The 16,262-nt window shown below is 42.2% G+C and overlaps 1 protein-coding gene across 1 annotated transcript in view; it reads right to left on the bottom strand.

Moving 5' to 3' along the window:
* Nucleotides 1-12,514, bottom strand: part of LOC106570834 (ectoderm-neural cortex protein 1) — a 13,600-nt gene extending 1,086 nt beyond the window's left edge. Inside the window, exons 1-4 of the mRNA XM_014143395.2 lie at nt 12,220-12,514; nt 10,362-10,589; nt 8,309-9,901; nt 1-2,873 (exon numbers count right to left, since the gene is read on the bottom strand). The exon at nt 1-2,873 is cut by the window's left edge and continues 1,086 nt beyond it. Of these exons, the coding sequence (XP_013998870.2) occupies nt 8,348-9,901; nt 10,362-10,583 (1,776 nt within the window). The 5' untranslated portion in view covers nt 10,584-10,589; nt 12,220-12,514 and the 3' untranslated portion in view covers nt 1-2,873; nt 8,309-8,347. The remainder of the gene's footprint in view (nt 2,874-8,308; nt 9,902-10,361; nt 10,590-12,219) is intronic.
* Between the last annotated feature and the right edge of the window lie 3,748 nt (nt 12,515-16,262).

Here is a 16,262-nt window from a genome sequence, read left to right as displayed (position 1 = left end):
CAAAAAAAAATGTTATCTCTAGTTTAAAGTGACAGATTTTTTGATTATGCTAATTAGATTTCCGCAGGGGAGGCGGACATCGACATTAGTTATTTTTTATTTGTACTGTCGCTTTAAAAATAAAATCTATAAATTCAAATAAATAAAGTTACAAACCAATTGAATATGTACTGGGTTGGGGTAACTGGGTTATTGAGTAGGGTAACTGGGTTATTGAGTAGTGTAACTGGGTTATTGGGTAGGGTAACTGGGTTATTGAGTAGGGTAACTGGGTTATTGGGTAGGGTAACTGGGTTATTGGGTAGGGTAACTGGGTTATTGGGTGGGGTAACTGAATTATTGGTTAGGGTAAGTGGGTTATTGGGTAGGGTAACTAACTGGGTTATTGGGTAGGGTAACTAGGTAGGGTGAGTGGGTTATTGGGTAGGTAAACTAACTGGGTTATTGGGTAGGGTAACTAACTGGGTTATTGGGTAGGGTGACTGGGTTATTGGGTAGGGTAACTGGGTTATTGGGTAGGGTGACTGGGTTATTGGGTAGGGTAACTGGGTTATTGGGTAGGGTAACGAACTGGGTTATTGGGTAGGGTAACTGGGTTATTGGGTAGGGTAACTGGGTTATTGGGTAGGGTGACTGGGTTATTGGGTAGGATGACTGGGTTATTGGGTAGGGTAACTGGGTTATTGGGTAGGGTAACTGGGTTATTGGGTAGGGTAACTGGGTTATTGGGTAGGGTAACTGGGTTATTGGGTAGGGTGACTGGGTTATTGGGTAGGGTAACTGGGTTATTGGGTAGGGTAACTAACTGGGTTATTGGGTAGGGTGAGTTTGAGCGTCTTAAGACTTTTTGGCAAGATGTAGACTGTTAGCATCTAGATTCAGGCTCATGGATTTCAATATTAAGCCATGTTAACTGCATATCAATGTGAACCTAGCCTGTAGTAGGAATGTGTTGGAGAGGGGTGTGATCACAGAAATGCCAAGCTGAAATACCACTGCAACACAGAGACAGTGAAACAGGACAGTGAAACAGGACAGTGAAACAGGACAGTGAAACAGAACAGTGAAACAGGACAGTGAAACAGGACAGTGAAACAGAACAGTGAAACAGGACAGTGAAACAGGACAGTGAAACAGGACAGTGAAACAGAACAGTGAAACAGGACAGTGAAACAGGACAGTGAAACAGAACAGTGAAACAGAACAGTGAAACAGGACAGTGAAACAGGACAGTGAAACAGAACAGTGAAACAGGACAGTGAAACAGGACAGTGAAACAGAACAGTGAAACAGAACAGTGAAACAGGACAGAAACATTAGGCTCCCCAGTTAAAGATGTCCTATACAGTACATTTCAGGCTGAACCATTCTCCCTTGGTCACAATTTGTTTGGCACATCGTACTCCTAAAACTTTAACACTCAGCCCTTAGAATGTTTATGTTGTTATGGGTACAGTAGGATATCAGTGAGTTTTTCTTTTTCTTTTTGTGTACTTTGGTAACAAGACGTGTCTTTATTATGGTGTTGTCTTAAAACATCTCATAGCCTTTATGTTCTAGAGACAGTGAGCCAACCACTAAACTGGAGAGCAACCTGTACACTGAAGAATATGGTAGCGTCTGAAATGGAACCCTATGCCCTATATAGTGCGCAACTTTTGACATAGAGCTCTGGTCAATAGTAGTGCGCTATATAGGGAATAGGGCTCTGGTCAATAGTAGTGCACTATATAGGGAATAGGGTTCCATTTGTTGCTTAGCTAAACCTACAATATCTCTTCAGGGTCTCCATTTTATTTGGCAAGCCTCCAGTTAAATTAAAAGCAGAGGAAGCTACTCTTCCCCATGTCTACAAGGAATGGGGATACTCCCAGATCAGAGGCATACATGTGCAAACAATTATTCAATCTCAAAGCAGTAAAAACACACAAAAAATACAGTAGAAAAAGGCAACAAAGTGAAATAATTGTTACAGAATACAAGCAGCAAAATAAAAAACAATAAGTTAAATAATCGTCCAGTTGAAACAATACAATTAGTCCCTGCGTAAGGTAAATAACCCTTACCTTATAAATTACCCATAAAGAACATTTTCAGTACATTTTTCCTACGTGACCTGCCAGGGATTGTGAGGTTCTTCTCTAGTTCTACTTTTCTCCTCTTTACTGGTCCTTTCCCACAGTTGCATGTCAGTAACAACACAGTCATTTCTGATCTCTCTACTGCCACATGTGCATTTTTGGCATGTCTTTAACCATGAGTCCTTATGGGTTATTTTGAAGTCCAAAAACAAGTGGAATTCAGTTACATTTTAGCAGACGCCCTTATCCAGAGAGACTTACAGGAGCAATCAGGGTTAAGTGTTTTGCTCAAGGGCTCGTCGACAGATTTTTCACCTAGTCTACCTACCTCACTTGTGAGAATCCACATGACATCGGCTGCATTTACAGTCAGCCCAGTTCTTATTCTCTGTCCATGAATTGGTATTTGGACCAAATCAGATCAGCTCTTTTGACAATAATTGCACAAAAGACCAGAATTAGGCTGCCTGTGTAAACACTGTCTTAGTGGCTTGATTACTCCAAATACACTAGGCCCACAACATATTAGGAATGATTGAGTTATTGAATAGTCATGATTGAGTTACTGAATAGTCTTTAAAGTCAAATAAGGATATACAAATGAAGGAATATAAAGTAGAGATTATATTCATCCTTCATGTAAACACCACAGGTTTCTTTACTCCAATAAGATAGTCCACCTGCCTGCAGTCCTTCATGTTAAACGGTAAAGCCTTCTTGCCATCCTCACGTTGAATATCTTGCACCTTCACAGTCTTTAATCGAAGAGATAATCCAGTATAGCAATGAAGCCTAGAGAGACAATAGAAAATAATGGTCAGGCGAATCAAAGCGTTTTTTATAGAGTAAAGGTCATTAGTTAGTTTAATTACACTCCTTCAACATAACAGTTGTAGTTGAGTTCACCTATTCACATTCCTAGCCTTCTCATTGTTTCCAAGAGGTGAGTCAATGTAAGACCAGAGGCAGACAAACCATCTACTAACCATCTATATGTCTGATTAAATTATTATGAGAGCTTGATTAAACATTATTCACACAATGTGAGAGCTTGATTAAACAATACCCACACTGTATAAGAGCTTGATTAAACAATACATCTAAATCACACCGTATGAGAGATTGATTAAACATTATTCCCAGCTAAATAACACCTACAGTATGTACAGTATGTTTTGCTTCCACATAGAAAGTTAAAGCAAGGATAATTCAAGAATAATAAGCGACAAGACTGAAGTCAAAAAACCTTTTCAAATTCAGGGTGTTTAATAGTCAGGGTTGTACAGGGTTGCAGGTGTGATTGCAGGATACAGTGAAAATCTTTGACATTGAGCTCCAACAGGCAGGACTAAGTGAAATCAAAGTCCTATGTTGGTGATGGAGAGACTGCAGAGAGAATGAAAATGAAGAGAAAAGGACTTGATTCAATCTGTAGTGCTGAAGATCTGCGTTGTAGCGCGATTGACATTTAAAGGCAATGTTGCCGCTGAACATCAACGCTACGGATTGAATCGAACCCTACAAAGGAAAGAAAAGAGAGAGAGAAAGAGGGAGAGAGAGAGAGAGAGAGAAAGAGGGAGAGAGAGAGAGAGACTTTCCCTCACCACTCCTCACCACCATCTCCACCGCTCCAACATTTACTGCCTTAGCTACCTAGGTGGGCAACATTCCACAGGCTGCACATTGCACATCATGTTGCTATGGAGTTCCCTATGAAAAAACCTGGGAAAAGGTATGGAGCACTTATGGACTTCCCATGGATAGACTCAGCTTAACAGATCTGGTTGAATGAGAGAAACTGATTATTTTTTTTTTGCCTGGGAGGGTCGATATATCTGTTATTCTTTTCCTATTGATTATATTTTTGAACGACCTCTTGGATATGTTATGAAACACAATTTTGTTCCTGTCAACTTTACTTTAAAACAGATTTAATGTCGGCAGTGGTTGACAGTGTCTAGAGTTGTATTACAACACATACCATTTACTGGAAGTAGGTTTCTTGGAAGGGAGACTTTTCATTAAACGACCTCCATCTTCCATCGTGGGAAAAGGCCAGGGACAATAGCCATTAACCTGTAAGAGTGTAAGCCCTGTCTGAGCTGGGGGAAGGGGGGAGTGGACGACCTACTAAGATATATGTAATTGTTTTAAAAAATATCATTTTTGCAAATTTCTTTTTGATTTTAAGACCCCTTGAGGTATCAAAAAAATATATGAAAAAACATTTTTATTCAAACATTTTTGGGGGGCCTTACTGCTATTAGCCCATACAAAAATCTAAAGGAACTTTGTTCTGAAGTGTCTGTCCTATATCTGAGAGATAAAAGAAAGACCGGGAAATGTCTTTTTATCACTAAAAAGACCTGTCTAAGCCGGGGAAGGGTTCTACCAAGCTATATGGAATTGTTTTCAGAAGGTCATACTGAGGATTATTTTGCTATTTGATTTTGAAATATGTAAAAACAATTATTTGATGAAAAAATGTATTTGGCCTTACTGCTATTAGCCCATACAAACGCAATGAATAACATATTCACTACATGGAACAACAGATAGTTCCCTCCCCCAAAAAAGGAAATTTGTTCTGAAGTGTCTTCCCTAAATCTGAGATTCTTTTTGTTTTTTTACATTCATTTAACCCCTTATTTTTGTCAATAAACAGTTTCCATATATACTTCCATACATGTGTTTGACTGATACCGGGGGACCTTCAGACTTGACTTGTGAGGCCTGTGGGCGTCCTAGGGCAAAACAACTGTACAGTGCCTTGCAAAAGTTTTCACCCCCCTTGGCATTTTTCCTATTTTGTTTCATTACAACCTGTAATTTAAATTGACTTTATTTGGATTTCATGTAATGGACATACACAAAATAGTCCAAATTGGTGAAGTGAAATTAAAAAAATTACTTGTTTCAAAAATGTTTTAAAAAACTAACGAAGCCCCTAAATAAGATCTGGTGCAACCAATTACCTTCAGAAGTCATAATTAGTTAAATAAAGTCCACCTGTGTGCAATCTAAGTGTCACATGATCTGTCACATGATCTCAGTATATATACACCTGTTCTGAAAGGCCCCAGATTCTGCAACACCACTAAGCAAGGGGCACCACATGAAGACCAAGGAGCTCTTCAAACAGGTCAGGGACAAAGTTGTGAAGTACAGATCAGGGTTGGGTTATAAAAATATTCGAACTTTAAACAACCAACGAAGCACCATTAAATCCATTATTAAAAAATGGAAAGAATATGGCATCACAACAACCTGCCAAGAGAGGGCCGCCCACCAAAACTCACGGACCAGGCAAGGAGGGCATTAATCAGAGAGGCAACAAAGAGAGCAAAGATAACCCTGAAGGAGCTGCAAAGCCCCACAGCGGAGATTGGAGTATGTGTCCATAGGACCACTTTAAGCCGCACACTCCACAGAGCTGGGCTTTACGGAAGAGCGGACAGAAAAAAGCCATTGCTTAGAAAAAAAAATAAGCAAACACGTTTGGTGTTCACCAGAATCCATGTGGGAGACTCCCCAAACATATGGAAGAAGGTACTCTGGTCAGAAGAGACTAAAACTGAGCTTTTTGGCCATCAAGGAAAACGATATATCTGGCGCAAACCCAACACCTCTCATCACCCCAAGAACAACATCCCCAAAGTGAAGCATGGTGGTGGCAGCATCATGCTGTGGGGATGTTTTTCATCAACAGGGACTGGGAAACTGGTCAGAATTGAAGGAATGATGGAAGGCGCTAAATACAGGGAAATTCTTGAGGGAAACCTGTTTCAGTCTTCCTGACATTTGAGACTGGGATGGAGGTTCACCTTCCAGCAGGACAATGACCCTAAGCATACTGCTAAAGCAACACTTGAGTGGTTTAAGGGGAAACATTTAAATGTGTTGCAATGGCCTAGTCAAAGCCCAGACCTCAATCCAATAGAGAATCTGTGGTATGACTTAAAGATTGTTGTACACCAGCATAACCCATCCATCTTGAGGCAGTTTTGCATTGAAGAATGGGCAAAGATCCCAGTGGCTAGATGTGCCAAGCTTATAGAGACATTCCCCAAGAGACTTGCAAATGTAACTGCTGCAAAAGGTGGCTCTACAAAGTTTTCACTTTAGGGGGGTGAATAGTTATGAGCACTCAAGTTTTGTTTTTTTGTCTTATTTCTTGTTTGTTTCACTATAAAAAATATTTTGCATCTTCAAAGTGGTAGGTATGTTGTGTAAATCAAATGATACAAACCCCCAAATAATCAATTTTAATTCCAGGTTGTAAGGCAACAAAATAGGAAAAATACCAAGGGGGGTGAATACTTTCGCAAGCCACTGTACGTGTTCATGAGAGTCTCACTTTTACACAGAGGGGTCATAATTAGTGTGTAGCCCAAACCGTTCGGACACTACAGACAGAAGTTGGCAGATCGACTGTACTGACTTCAGACGAGTCCCAAGACGGTTGTGGGGATCATAGAGAAAAACGGAGAACACCATCGTGTTCGTGAGAGTCTCATCTTTCCATAGAGTTTATAGGCCAAACTGTTCGGACACTACAGACGATTTTGTGAGAAGACTGATTTTCAGGATGTCTCATGGTCTAACAAACACTGCTCTAGCTCTGTCACCTTTCACTGCAGATGAAGAAGTGTTACATAGGCGGATGCAGTGGATTGAGATGCATCCAATGCAAAAAAACAGATATCTCTAGCTTAAACTAGTTTAGGGCTCCCGAGTGGTGCAGCGGTCTCAAGCACTGCATCTCAGTGCACGAGGCGTCACTACAGTCCCTGGTTCGAATCCAGGCTGTATCACATCCAGCCATGATTGGGAGTCCCACAGGGCGGCACACAATTGGCCCAGCATCGTCCGGGTTTGGCCGGGATAGGCAGTCATTGTAAATAACAATTTGTTCTTAACTGGCTTACCTAGTTAAATAAAAAAAAACATATAATAATTAAACTAACTGATTGTTATGGGGATTTTTTTAAATATGCTAATTAGATTTCCGTGGGGGCGCGGACATCGACCTTAGGGGTCGGCCAATGACCACTGACAAGCATTCTAGGCCTGCGCTGCCTACCACCACCATGTCCCTTTATCCCAATTCTAATCAAACAGGTTGGACAATAGAGAGCTGTATGGAAAGAGAGAGAGAGAAGCATTCCTTAGAAGACAAAGACCTCCACTCCCCTCTGCTTTCTATCAGACCAGAGCTATGACCCTCCCCCTCCCCTTCCACACACACCACAGTGCAAGCCCATGGGTTTCAGCCCACCCAGGCCTTTCAAACAGACATCAGGCTTCTACTTCAATAAACAATGTGGGCCACCACCATAGACTTCCCCATCTAAACTTCTCTACCTAGTCCCACTGGACTGACCTAGCAGAAATCACTGCCTCCACACATCCCTCCCACTCTACCTGCTCTTCCCACTCATAACAACATCTGGGTAGACTAATGTTCCTGGGTCGACTCTCATGACTACAGTCTATCACTCATAACAACATCTGGGTAGACTAATATTCCTGGGTCTACTCTCATAACAACATCTGGGTAGACTAATATTCCTGGGTCTACTCTCATAACAACATCTGGGTAGGCTAATATTCCTGGGTCTACTCTCATAACAACATCTGGGTAGACCAATATTCCTGGGTCTACTCTCATAACAACATCTGGGTAGACTAATATTCCTGGGTCTACTCTCATAACAACATCTGGGTAGACTAATATTCCTGGGTCTACTCTCATAACAACATCTGGGTAGACTAATATTCCTGGGTCTACTCTCATAACAACATCTGTGTAGACTAATATTCCTGGGTCGACTCTCATAACAACATCTGGATAGACTAATGTTCCTGGGTCGACTCTCATGGCTGCAGTCTATCACCCTATTAGGAGACACCTCTGTATTCCTGCATTATCATCTAATATGATAATAATCTAGGGTTGAAAGGGAATTGGTTGTTTTTAAAAGCGCCCGATTACTTATTAGTAGTTATTCATTTATTCATTTTTGAATAGTGGATGACTATTTAGCTCTGTGCTATGATTTAGAAAGATATATGAGTTGTCAGGCAGGAGGACTGCTTGTGGTGTTTCTGGCTGAATATCAGTCATCATTCCAATATTGTACTTGTCCAAGATAAACAGACAATCGGACAAACGGACAACCGATACCATGGAGCCAAGAATATTTATCATCCATCATTCCACTCACCGTGAGGCCGATGCCCGACGTTGAGTCTGAGTCCAGTCCTCAGTCTGGGAGGTGTTTCCAGGTGGAGACGAATGCTGTGGGGATGAGTGAGTAGGGTACGGTAGTGATGCTGTTCCACGCGTCCAGTGTTGGATCGTAACAGTCCAGAGTCTTACACCGCTGAGTGCCAAAGTAGCCTCCCACCACATACAGTTTGTTACCTGATGCCACCGCCTGGCAGCTCATCCTCTTGGCTGTCACATCTGCTACTTTAGTCCATTGGTAACTGTCGCTGCTGAACTTATAGGCAGAGCACGCCGAGAACTCTGTGTCGCCGCCCATCACAAAGATCTGGTTGTTGAGGACGGCGGCGGCCGTGTAGCGCCAGGGCTGTGGGCAGGAGGCGGGGACAGACCACCTATTCTCCTGTGGGTCGTAGAGCTGCACCTTGGGTAATTTGTCGTGGGTGATGCTGGTTCCTCCGAAGGCAAAGAGTTTGAGTTTGACACTGACCACCGCCGCGTTGCTCACGCCCTCCCTCAGCGGCGCCACCATGCACCACTTGTTGGCGACCGGGTCGTACTTCTCAACCTGTTTGAGTGACCCAGAGGGCGAGGCGGGAAGACAGCCTGTACCCGCTGTGTGTCCTCCAACCACGTAGAGGCAGTTTTTGAGCTCGGCCGATCCGTGGCCGAAGCGAGCGATGATCATAGGTGCCGCCTTGGACCACTCCTCGCGGGACGTATCGTAGACCCACACGTCTTTGGACACACCGTTCTCTGAGCCCCTCCCGCCGGTAACATAGACCTTACAGCTGATGGCGCAAGCGCTGAACTCCTTCCTGGGGCTGGGGATGTCGGCCTTGGGTATGATCTCCTTGGCCTTCTGGTCTACCAGGTACAGCTTGTCACACATGAAGGTCTGTCCTCCCAAGAGGAACAGGGCGTGGCTGGTCTTCCTGGGCCTGGCCAGGGGGCTGTTGACCACACCATCGTTCTGGAGGATCCTGAGTTTATAGCGTATGGCCTCGTCCACCAGCTCCTTGCTCTTCGTCTGGGCATTGATTAGCTTCTCTGTGGACACGTTCTCCATGAGGAAGATGGTGGGGAGGAGTGCCAGGCGGACCGTCCTCAGCAGCTCGGGGAGGTGGCAGTGCCTCCTCTCCAGGTCATAGTTGACCCAGTTGAGGGCGGCCTTGTAGACCAGCCTCTCATCCTCCGTCTCTAACTCTTCATGGGACAGCAACATCACGGCCATGTCCTTGGGCAGCTGGAGGAAGTCCTCCGTCTTGCAGATGGTGGGGAAGTTGCTGAGGCACATGCCCCAGGAGAGCTCGGACAGCTTGGTGCACTGGTGGGCATCGGACAGCAAAAGCATGCCCAGGCAGTTGGACGTTGCCAAGTTCCGCTCCAGAAACTCAGCGCAGGCGTCCCGGATGTCCTGGAACTCCAGCATGTCTCCGGCCTCCAGGAGGGACTCTGCATTCTCCTCGTTGATCACCACCCGGGAGGTGTAGGCATAGTCTAGTAAGAGCTCCAGGACCTCTGGGTGGATGGAGTCCCTGAAGTCCACCTCGCTGGCCTGGCTCTCCCGGAGACCTCCACTGAACATGGCCTGGAACAAAGAGAGTGGGACACCAAGAGTTAGCTTGTTAGCAGTAGCATTGTAGCATTGGTATGGCGGCAAACGTGTCATATTTTCCTATTGGAGATGATCACAGTGATAGAGATGATAATCATGTTGCAAGGTGATTTGTACAGATGTAGTATCTTAACTTGATTACTCTGTTGTCGACGCAGGAAATTCAAATGAGACTTGTGAATAACATACATTCACTGAAAAGCCTTTCTTTCACTAGAGCTCACACCTAAACTATAGCCTACTGTAGCCTATCAAAACTAATTTCCTGTTAGAAATTATCACTCATTTTTTTTATTCATCAAATCGTCCTCCTGCAGGATTATTTTACTCCTGTGATGAAATTGGTCAAATTAAGATCCTACTTCTGTACATCAGTCAGTCAGCAGTCGTCTGCAAAATCAGCTGCAATGTTGAACAAGCCCAGTGTCTTTACCTGGAAGTAGCGACTGCATGCAGCCAGCACAGCACGGTGGCAGGGGAAGGAGCGTCTCCCGGCGTGGAGGAGGACATCGGTGAAGAGCTGCTGCTGCCGGAGCGCGTTGAGGTGCGTAAGGACGCTGTCCGCGTACGATGACTTGTGAAACAGGAAGATGTTCATGGACGCCGAGCTGAGGCAGGATTTGCGGTTCTCATGTGTGCAGACGGACATTTTCATTGGATCCTTCGAGATGAGGGAGCGAGAAGAAGAATGAGTCACACATAAATGAGACTGATATCTAGTCCTTATTGACAATACTAAAAGCTGCATGAACTACCTGCCTCTATACTGTTATTTTCATCTTTGTTGCACAACTCTGATCTTGAGTGCTTAGATAGATTAAATGTCATTACCGGCTTTTAACACAGAAGTAAGACCAATAGCTCATAAACTAGGTCAGTGGTTCACAGCCTTTTTTGGTTACTGTACCACCAAGTAAATTTTTCTCTGCCCGTGCTACCCTTGAAGTACCCCCCTCATGTGCATTTTGCCAGTCTCATAACCCTATGGTCTCGTAAGCCTTCTCAAGTAGGGAAAGGGATAGACCTAGTCAGTTGCACAACTGAATGCATTCAACCAAAATGTGTCTTCCACATTTAACCCAACCCCTGAACCAGAGAGGTGCAGGAGAACAGTTGTTGTTGGGCGATAACTGCCTTGCTCAAGGGCAGAAAGGACCATTTTTTCCCACCTTGCCGGTGCAGGGATTCAAACCAGCAACTTTATGGTTACTAGCCCAACAGCTTTAACCGCTAGGCTACTTGTGGATAGGCCGAGTACCCCCAGGGATGCTAGTACTGCTGGTTGAGAACCACTGCACTAGGCTAAATCCACTCACACACAATGGAAAATCTTTATTGTCAGCTCCTGTCTTGAATGCATTAGTAAGTCTTCTCTTCCAGAGACAATGGCATCTTGACTTTGAGTGATGTCATACAAGCCAAACTCCTGACGTTTTTTTTCTTCTCTAAAAACATACAGCCTTCCTAAATTACAAACAGCTGTGTGCCTCTGAGCCAACTCCAACTCCCCAACTCTGTCTGTTAGCTGTTGACTGTATCCCAATAGCTTTATTGTTTTCAGACTTGATTTGTGCTGAATTATTTCAAAATAGCTTTATAAGCAATATTAGTGGAATCAACAAGAACAAACTAGCTGTAGTAAGGAGAGGACAAGGTTTAAAGCCATTAACCAGCAGCTAGACTTATTTCAATGACAGACTGATTAGACTACAAATACCCTGGGGATAGATAACTAGACAATGCATCTTCTGTATTTGCCAGTTACCACATTATGGAGAGAACTGTATCAGCCTAATATTCACATTACTAGGACCACGGAAGTTACTAGGCTATATCAATGTAATCCATATGCTTTCCAGGCAATGGTATGGTCTCATACCAGTTGAAGCTCAAGGCTGTTTTGACCACAGAGTTCCTATGAATCAGTTCTACATGTAACGCTAAGGTGTTGACAGCCCTGATATTAATATGATGTCGGTCTTTTAAAAAGTTATCACAACTGTTATTAAAGTGTTATTACATGTAATCGTCTCTGAATCTCCAGTCTCAGCCTTAATGTAGCTGTGGTATGAAAGAAGTGGTGTGGGAAAATATTACCCTCACACAACAACACTGAACTGTAGTAATTCGCCCTCAAAACTGTAGTGCTTTGAAATGTACAGTATATCAACAATATTACAACAACAACAAAATGAAATGCATCACACCAACAAGTTGTTGTAGCCCCCTGAACAATACTGATCACTGCAGATCTTCAGAATCACAGAGGATAATAGTAGATGGACATTTACCTCTGACTGATTAAGAGCATGACACTCCGGTCCAGTGAGAACCACGATGCTCTAGAGACCGATATTTTCCTCTCCTCTTGAAAAAGATACAAAGTTGCACCGCTAGACTAAAACAAAGCGTAATCTGTCGCTTCCCTGCTGTAGTCTCGATGCGTGATCTCGTTCATTGAAACGAATGAGATATTAGTTTTCTTCTGTTATAATACACATTATGAGATCTGAAATGCAAGTTAAGAGGAATGTCGCCAGTCTTGTATTAGAATGTCTTTCGCTTTGACTCAGCGAGAGGTAAAGAGCTCTGGGAAGAAAGGAGATGGTTTTAAAGCGTGATGTGGGAGGGGCAATGTTCAAGAAAGAGGGTGGCGTATGCAAACTAGTAGTGCTTTTTAAATGTGGTCACTCACCGTCCCTTCCTTCCTTGCTGATCCTGAAGAGTTACAGGGTGTGCAGCCTTTGGTTCCACATCTATGCTCTAAAACACCGGAATAAAATAATCATGAAGAACTTTGATTAGCTGAGTCAGCTGTTTTAGTGCGGGGCTAGAACAAGGCCTGCATGCAATAGCTTTACAAGACACATTTTGTTGCAAGATAAATGGCTTTGAAATAATTCAACACATAATATCTAGCTATATGACAAAAATATTCTAATTTACCTTAAAATACCAATTGCTGTACTGATGCCCACCATTGTCACACATTGCTGCTATGCCTACTGGTTGACTGGTGTAGAGTGCTTTCAGCTGTTTTGTTCAAGCACATCCATTACATAGTGAACAGCGCCACCTGTTGTTGGAAAGTAGACTAATCCCGGTATACATTCTGTCAAGCAGTAATAGGAGATCCTTCCTGCGTCTACAGAAAACCTCTGGTAACACTTAATAATATATTTCATGAACAAGCGTTAATACAATATTTATAAATGATTAATAAATAGGTATTTCTTTATTTGTGAAGATTTATAAACATGTATAATGCCTTATTCATTTATATTATGAGGCTATATTGAAAAGTTTATCCAAGCCTCTCATGTCTTCGTATTTATGGGAATGAAAACCCTTCATGACGTGTACTCTAAACCCGTCCTTCCTTGCTGACTGTCCTTGTTTTTTTTTGAAAGGGGCATTAAATAAAATGTATTATTATTTATTGAAATTATAGCATTTTAGCATTTCAATAGTTATGCGGCAGGCAGGCATCACCGGTCTGTAAATTAATTGTCATAATTACTTTCCCAACAAAACCATTCTTGGCAAAGTCTCAAACAATACCCCCCTTGATGTATCTCACCTCACCACTCGTCATAAAAGATTATTATTCAACAACAATGTAATTGAAAACTCCTGTCTGATCCACGCAAGTTGTGCCCTAAATGACACCCTATTCCAGCCATCATCAACTAGATTCAGTCCCTGGACGAGTTTATTTGTAGACTGCAAATTGACCGCAAGAAGCCCGAACATATAAAATATTAGACTAAGACATAATCACTTCAAACCTTAATTACATTTATATACGATCACATATATTTCATATTTATATAGATTGGGAATGCATTGGAACATATTTTTGTTTTTAGTATTTTATGTCCAACAATTAAAAAAATAAATAATGGAATTTTTTATTTTTATTTGTGTATTTTGGTAGGCCACCAGTTGGGGAAACCTGCCCTATTCCCTACATTGGGGTGGCAGGTAGCCTAGTGGTTAGAGCGTTGGAATAGTAACTATAAGCTCGAATCCCGAGCTGACAAGGTAAAAATCAGTCGTTCTTCCCCTGAACAAGGCAGTTAACCCACTGTTACTAGGCTGTCATTGAAAATAAGAATTTGTTCTTAACTGACTTGCCTAGTTAAAAAAAAAGTTAAAATCCCCCCCAAAATAGTGCACTAGTTTCAACCAGAGCCCTATAGGCCCTGGACACAGCCCAAGAGTACCATATTACATTATGTTCTGATCAGTGAAGCATCCGTCTTTTCATGTGGCAACAGAGTATGTATTGTGGTGAGTGTTTCTTTGATCCCTTGGTTTTTAAAGCAGACATGTGTTCCACTTATAGCAGATGCTTTTATCCAAAGTGAAGTACAGAGCAGGGTGCAGTGAGTGCATACACTATTTACATGTGATCCCTGCTGGAATTGAACCAACAACATTGAAAGAAGTGTTATGCAACAAACTCCACTTATGAGGGAACATTGTTTTTTTAAATATATTTTTTAACTCCTATTCTCATTGTGAAGATGTATCCACTGCTCCTATAGCTGAGCAGCAAAACACCTTTCCTGCGGGTTAGGGAGTAAAGGTTTAACATTTTGATATTTCAAAGTAAGTAGTAAGATACCTAAAACAGCCACCATTCAGGGTGGCAGGTAGCCTAGCGGTTAGAGCTTTGGGCCAGTAACTGAAAGGTTGCTGGTCAAGTCAAATCAAATTTTATTGGTCGCATAAACATTTTTCGCAGATGTTATCACAGGCGCAGCGAAATGCTTATGTTTCTAGCTCCAACAGTGCAGTAATATCAAACAATACAAAACAATACACAAATCATTGGCAGCTCTATGGTGAGAAACATCTCGGTTCTTTGCTATCCTGGAGCAGGAGTACAGGCCATTACAAAGTTGCTTCCTACTGTTCACAACCTTATCTGCCCCTTTTTTCCCAATTTTCGGCCTAAAATGACATACCCAAATCTAACTGCCTGTAGCTCAGGCCCTGAAACAAGGATATGCATTTTCTTGGTACAATCTGAAAGGAAACACTTTGAAGTTTGTGGAAATGTGAAAGAAATGTAGGAGAATATAACACAATAGATCTGGTAAAAGATAATACAAAGAAAAACCAAACATTTTTTTTTTTTTTTTTTGTATCATCAGCTCGAAATGCAAGAGAAAGGGCCCGGTGCCCAGGTGCAATTTAGATATTGGCCACTAGATGGCATCAGTGTATGTGCAAAGTTTTAGTCTGATTCAATGAACCATTGCATATCTGTTCAAAATGTTGTATCAAGACTGCCCAAATGTGCCTAATTTATTTATTAATAACTTTTCATGTTCAAAACTGTGCACTATCCTCAAACAATAACATAGTATTCTTTCACTGTAATAGCTACTGTAAATTGGACAGCGCAGTTTGATTAACAAGAATTTAAGCTTCCTGCCAATGTCAGATATATGTCCTGGGAAATGTTCTTGTTACTTACAACCTCATGCTAATCGCATTAGCCTACGTTAGCTCAACTGTCCTGCAGGGGACCCACCAATCCTGAAGAAGTTAATTCTGCAGAAATCTGCCCTAAAGCAGTATCCACACCCATCGGATGTAGTGACCATAATATGGTAGCCATATCTAGGAATAACAAAGTTCCAAAGGCTGGGCCTAATATAGTGTACAGTATAAGAGGTCATACAAGAGGTTTTGTAGCGATTCCTATGTTAAAGATGTAAAGAATATTTGTTGGTCTGTTGCGTGTTATGAGGAGCAACCAGACGCTGCACTTGACACATTTCTGAAATTGCTTAATCCAGTTATGTCACGGGTGTCGTAGGGTGTAGACCAAAACACAGCGGGAAAATGTATACTCATCTTCTTTTTATTAGTGAAGAAGGAAAACACAAAAAACAAACGAACTAGACAGTCTCATCAGGCACACAGCAAAACATGAAACAATCTCCTACAAAATCCCATGACAAACACATACCTATTTATAGGACCTTCAATCAGAGGCAACGATAGACAGCTGCCTCCAACTGAAGTCCTCAACACCAATTAGCTAAACATAGAAATAGAAACGACTAGACTGAACATAGAAATAAACTAACATAGAACAATAACCAAAACCCTGGAAAACAATAAATCAAAACAATAAATCAAATACCCCTCTACACACACAACCACCCCGAACCATATAAACCAAATACCCCTTCTACATGAACACATACACAAACACACCCTGAACCACATAAAACAAATACCCCCTGCCACGTCCTGACCAAACTATAAGAACAAATAACCCCTTTACTGGTCAGGACGTGACAAGTTACTAATA

Source organism: Salmo salar, chromosome ssa15, assembly GCF_905237065.1.
Source record: "Salmo salar chromosome ssa15, Ssal_v3.1, whole genome shotgun sequence".
Taxonomy (NCBI): domain Eukaryota; kingdom Metazoa; phylum Chordata; class Actinopteri; order Salmoniformes; family Salmonidae; genus Salmo; species Salmo salar.
The sequence above is the reverse complement of the archived record's forward strand: the minus strand, read 5'-3'. Positions and strand labels throughout refer to the sequence as shown.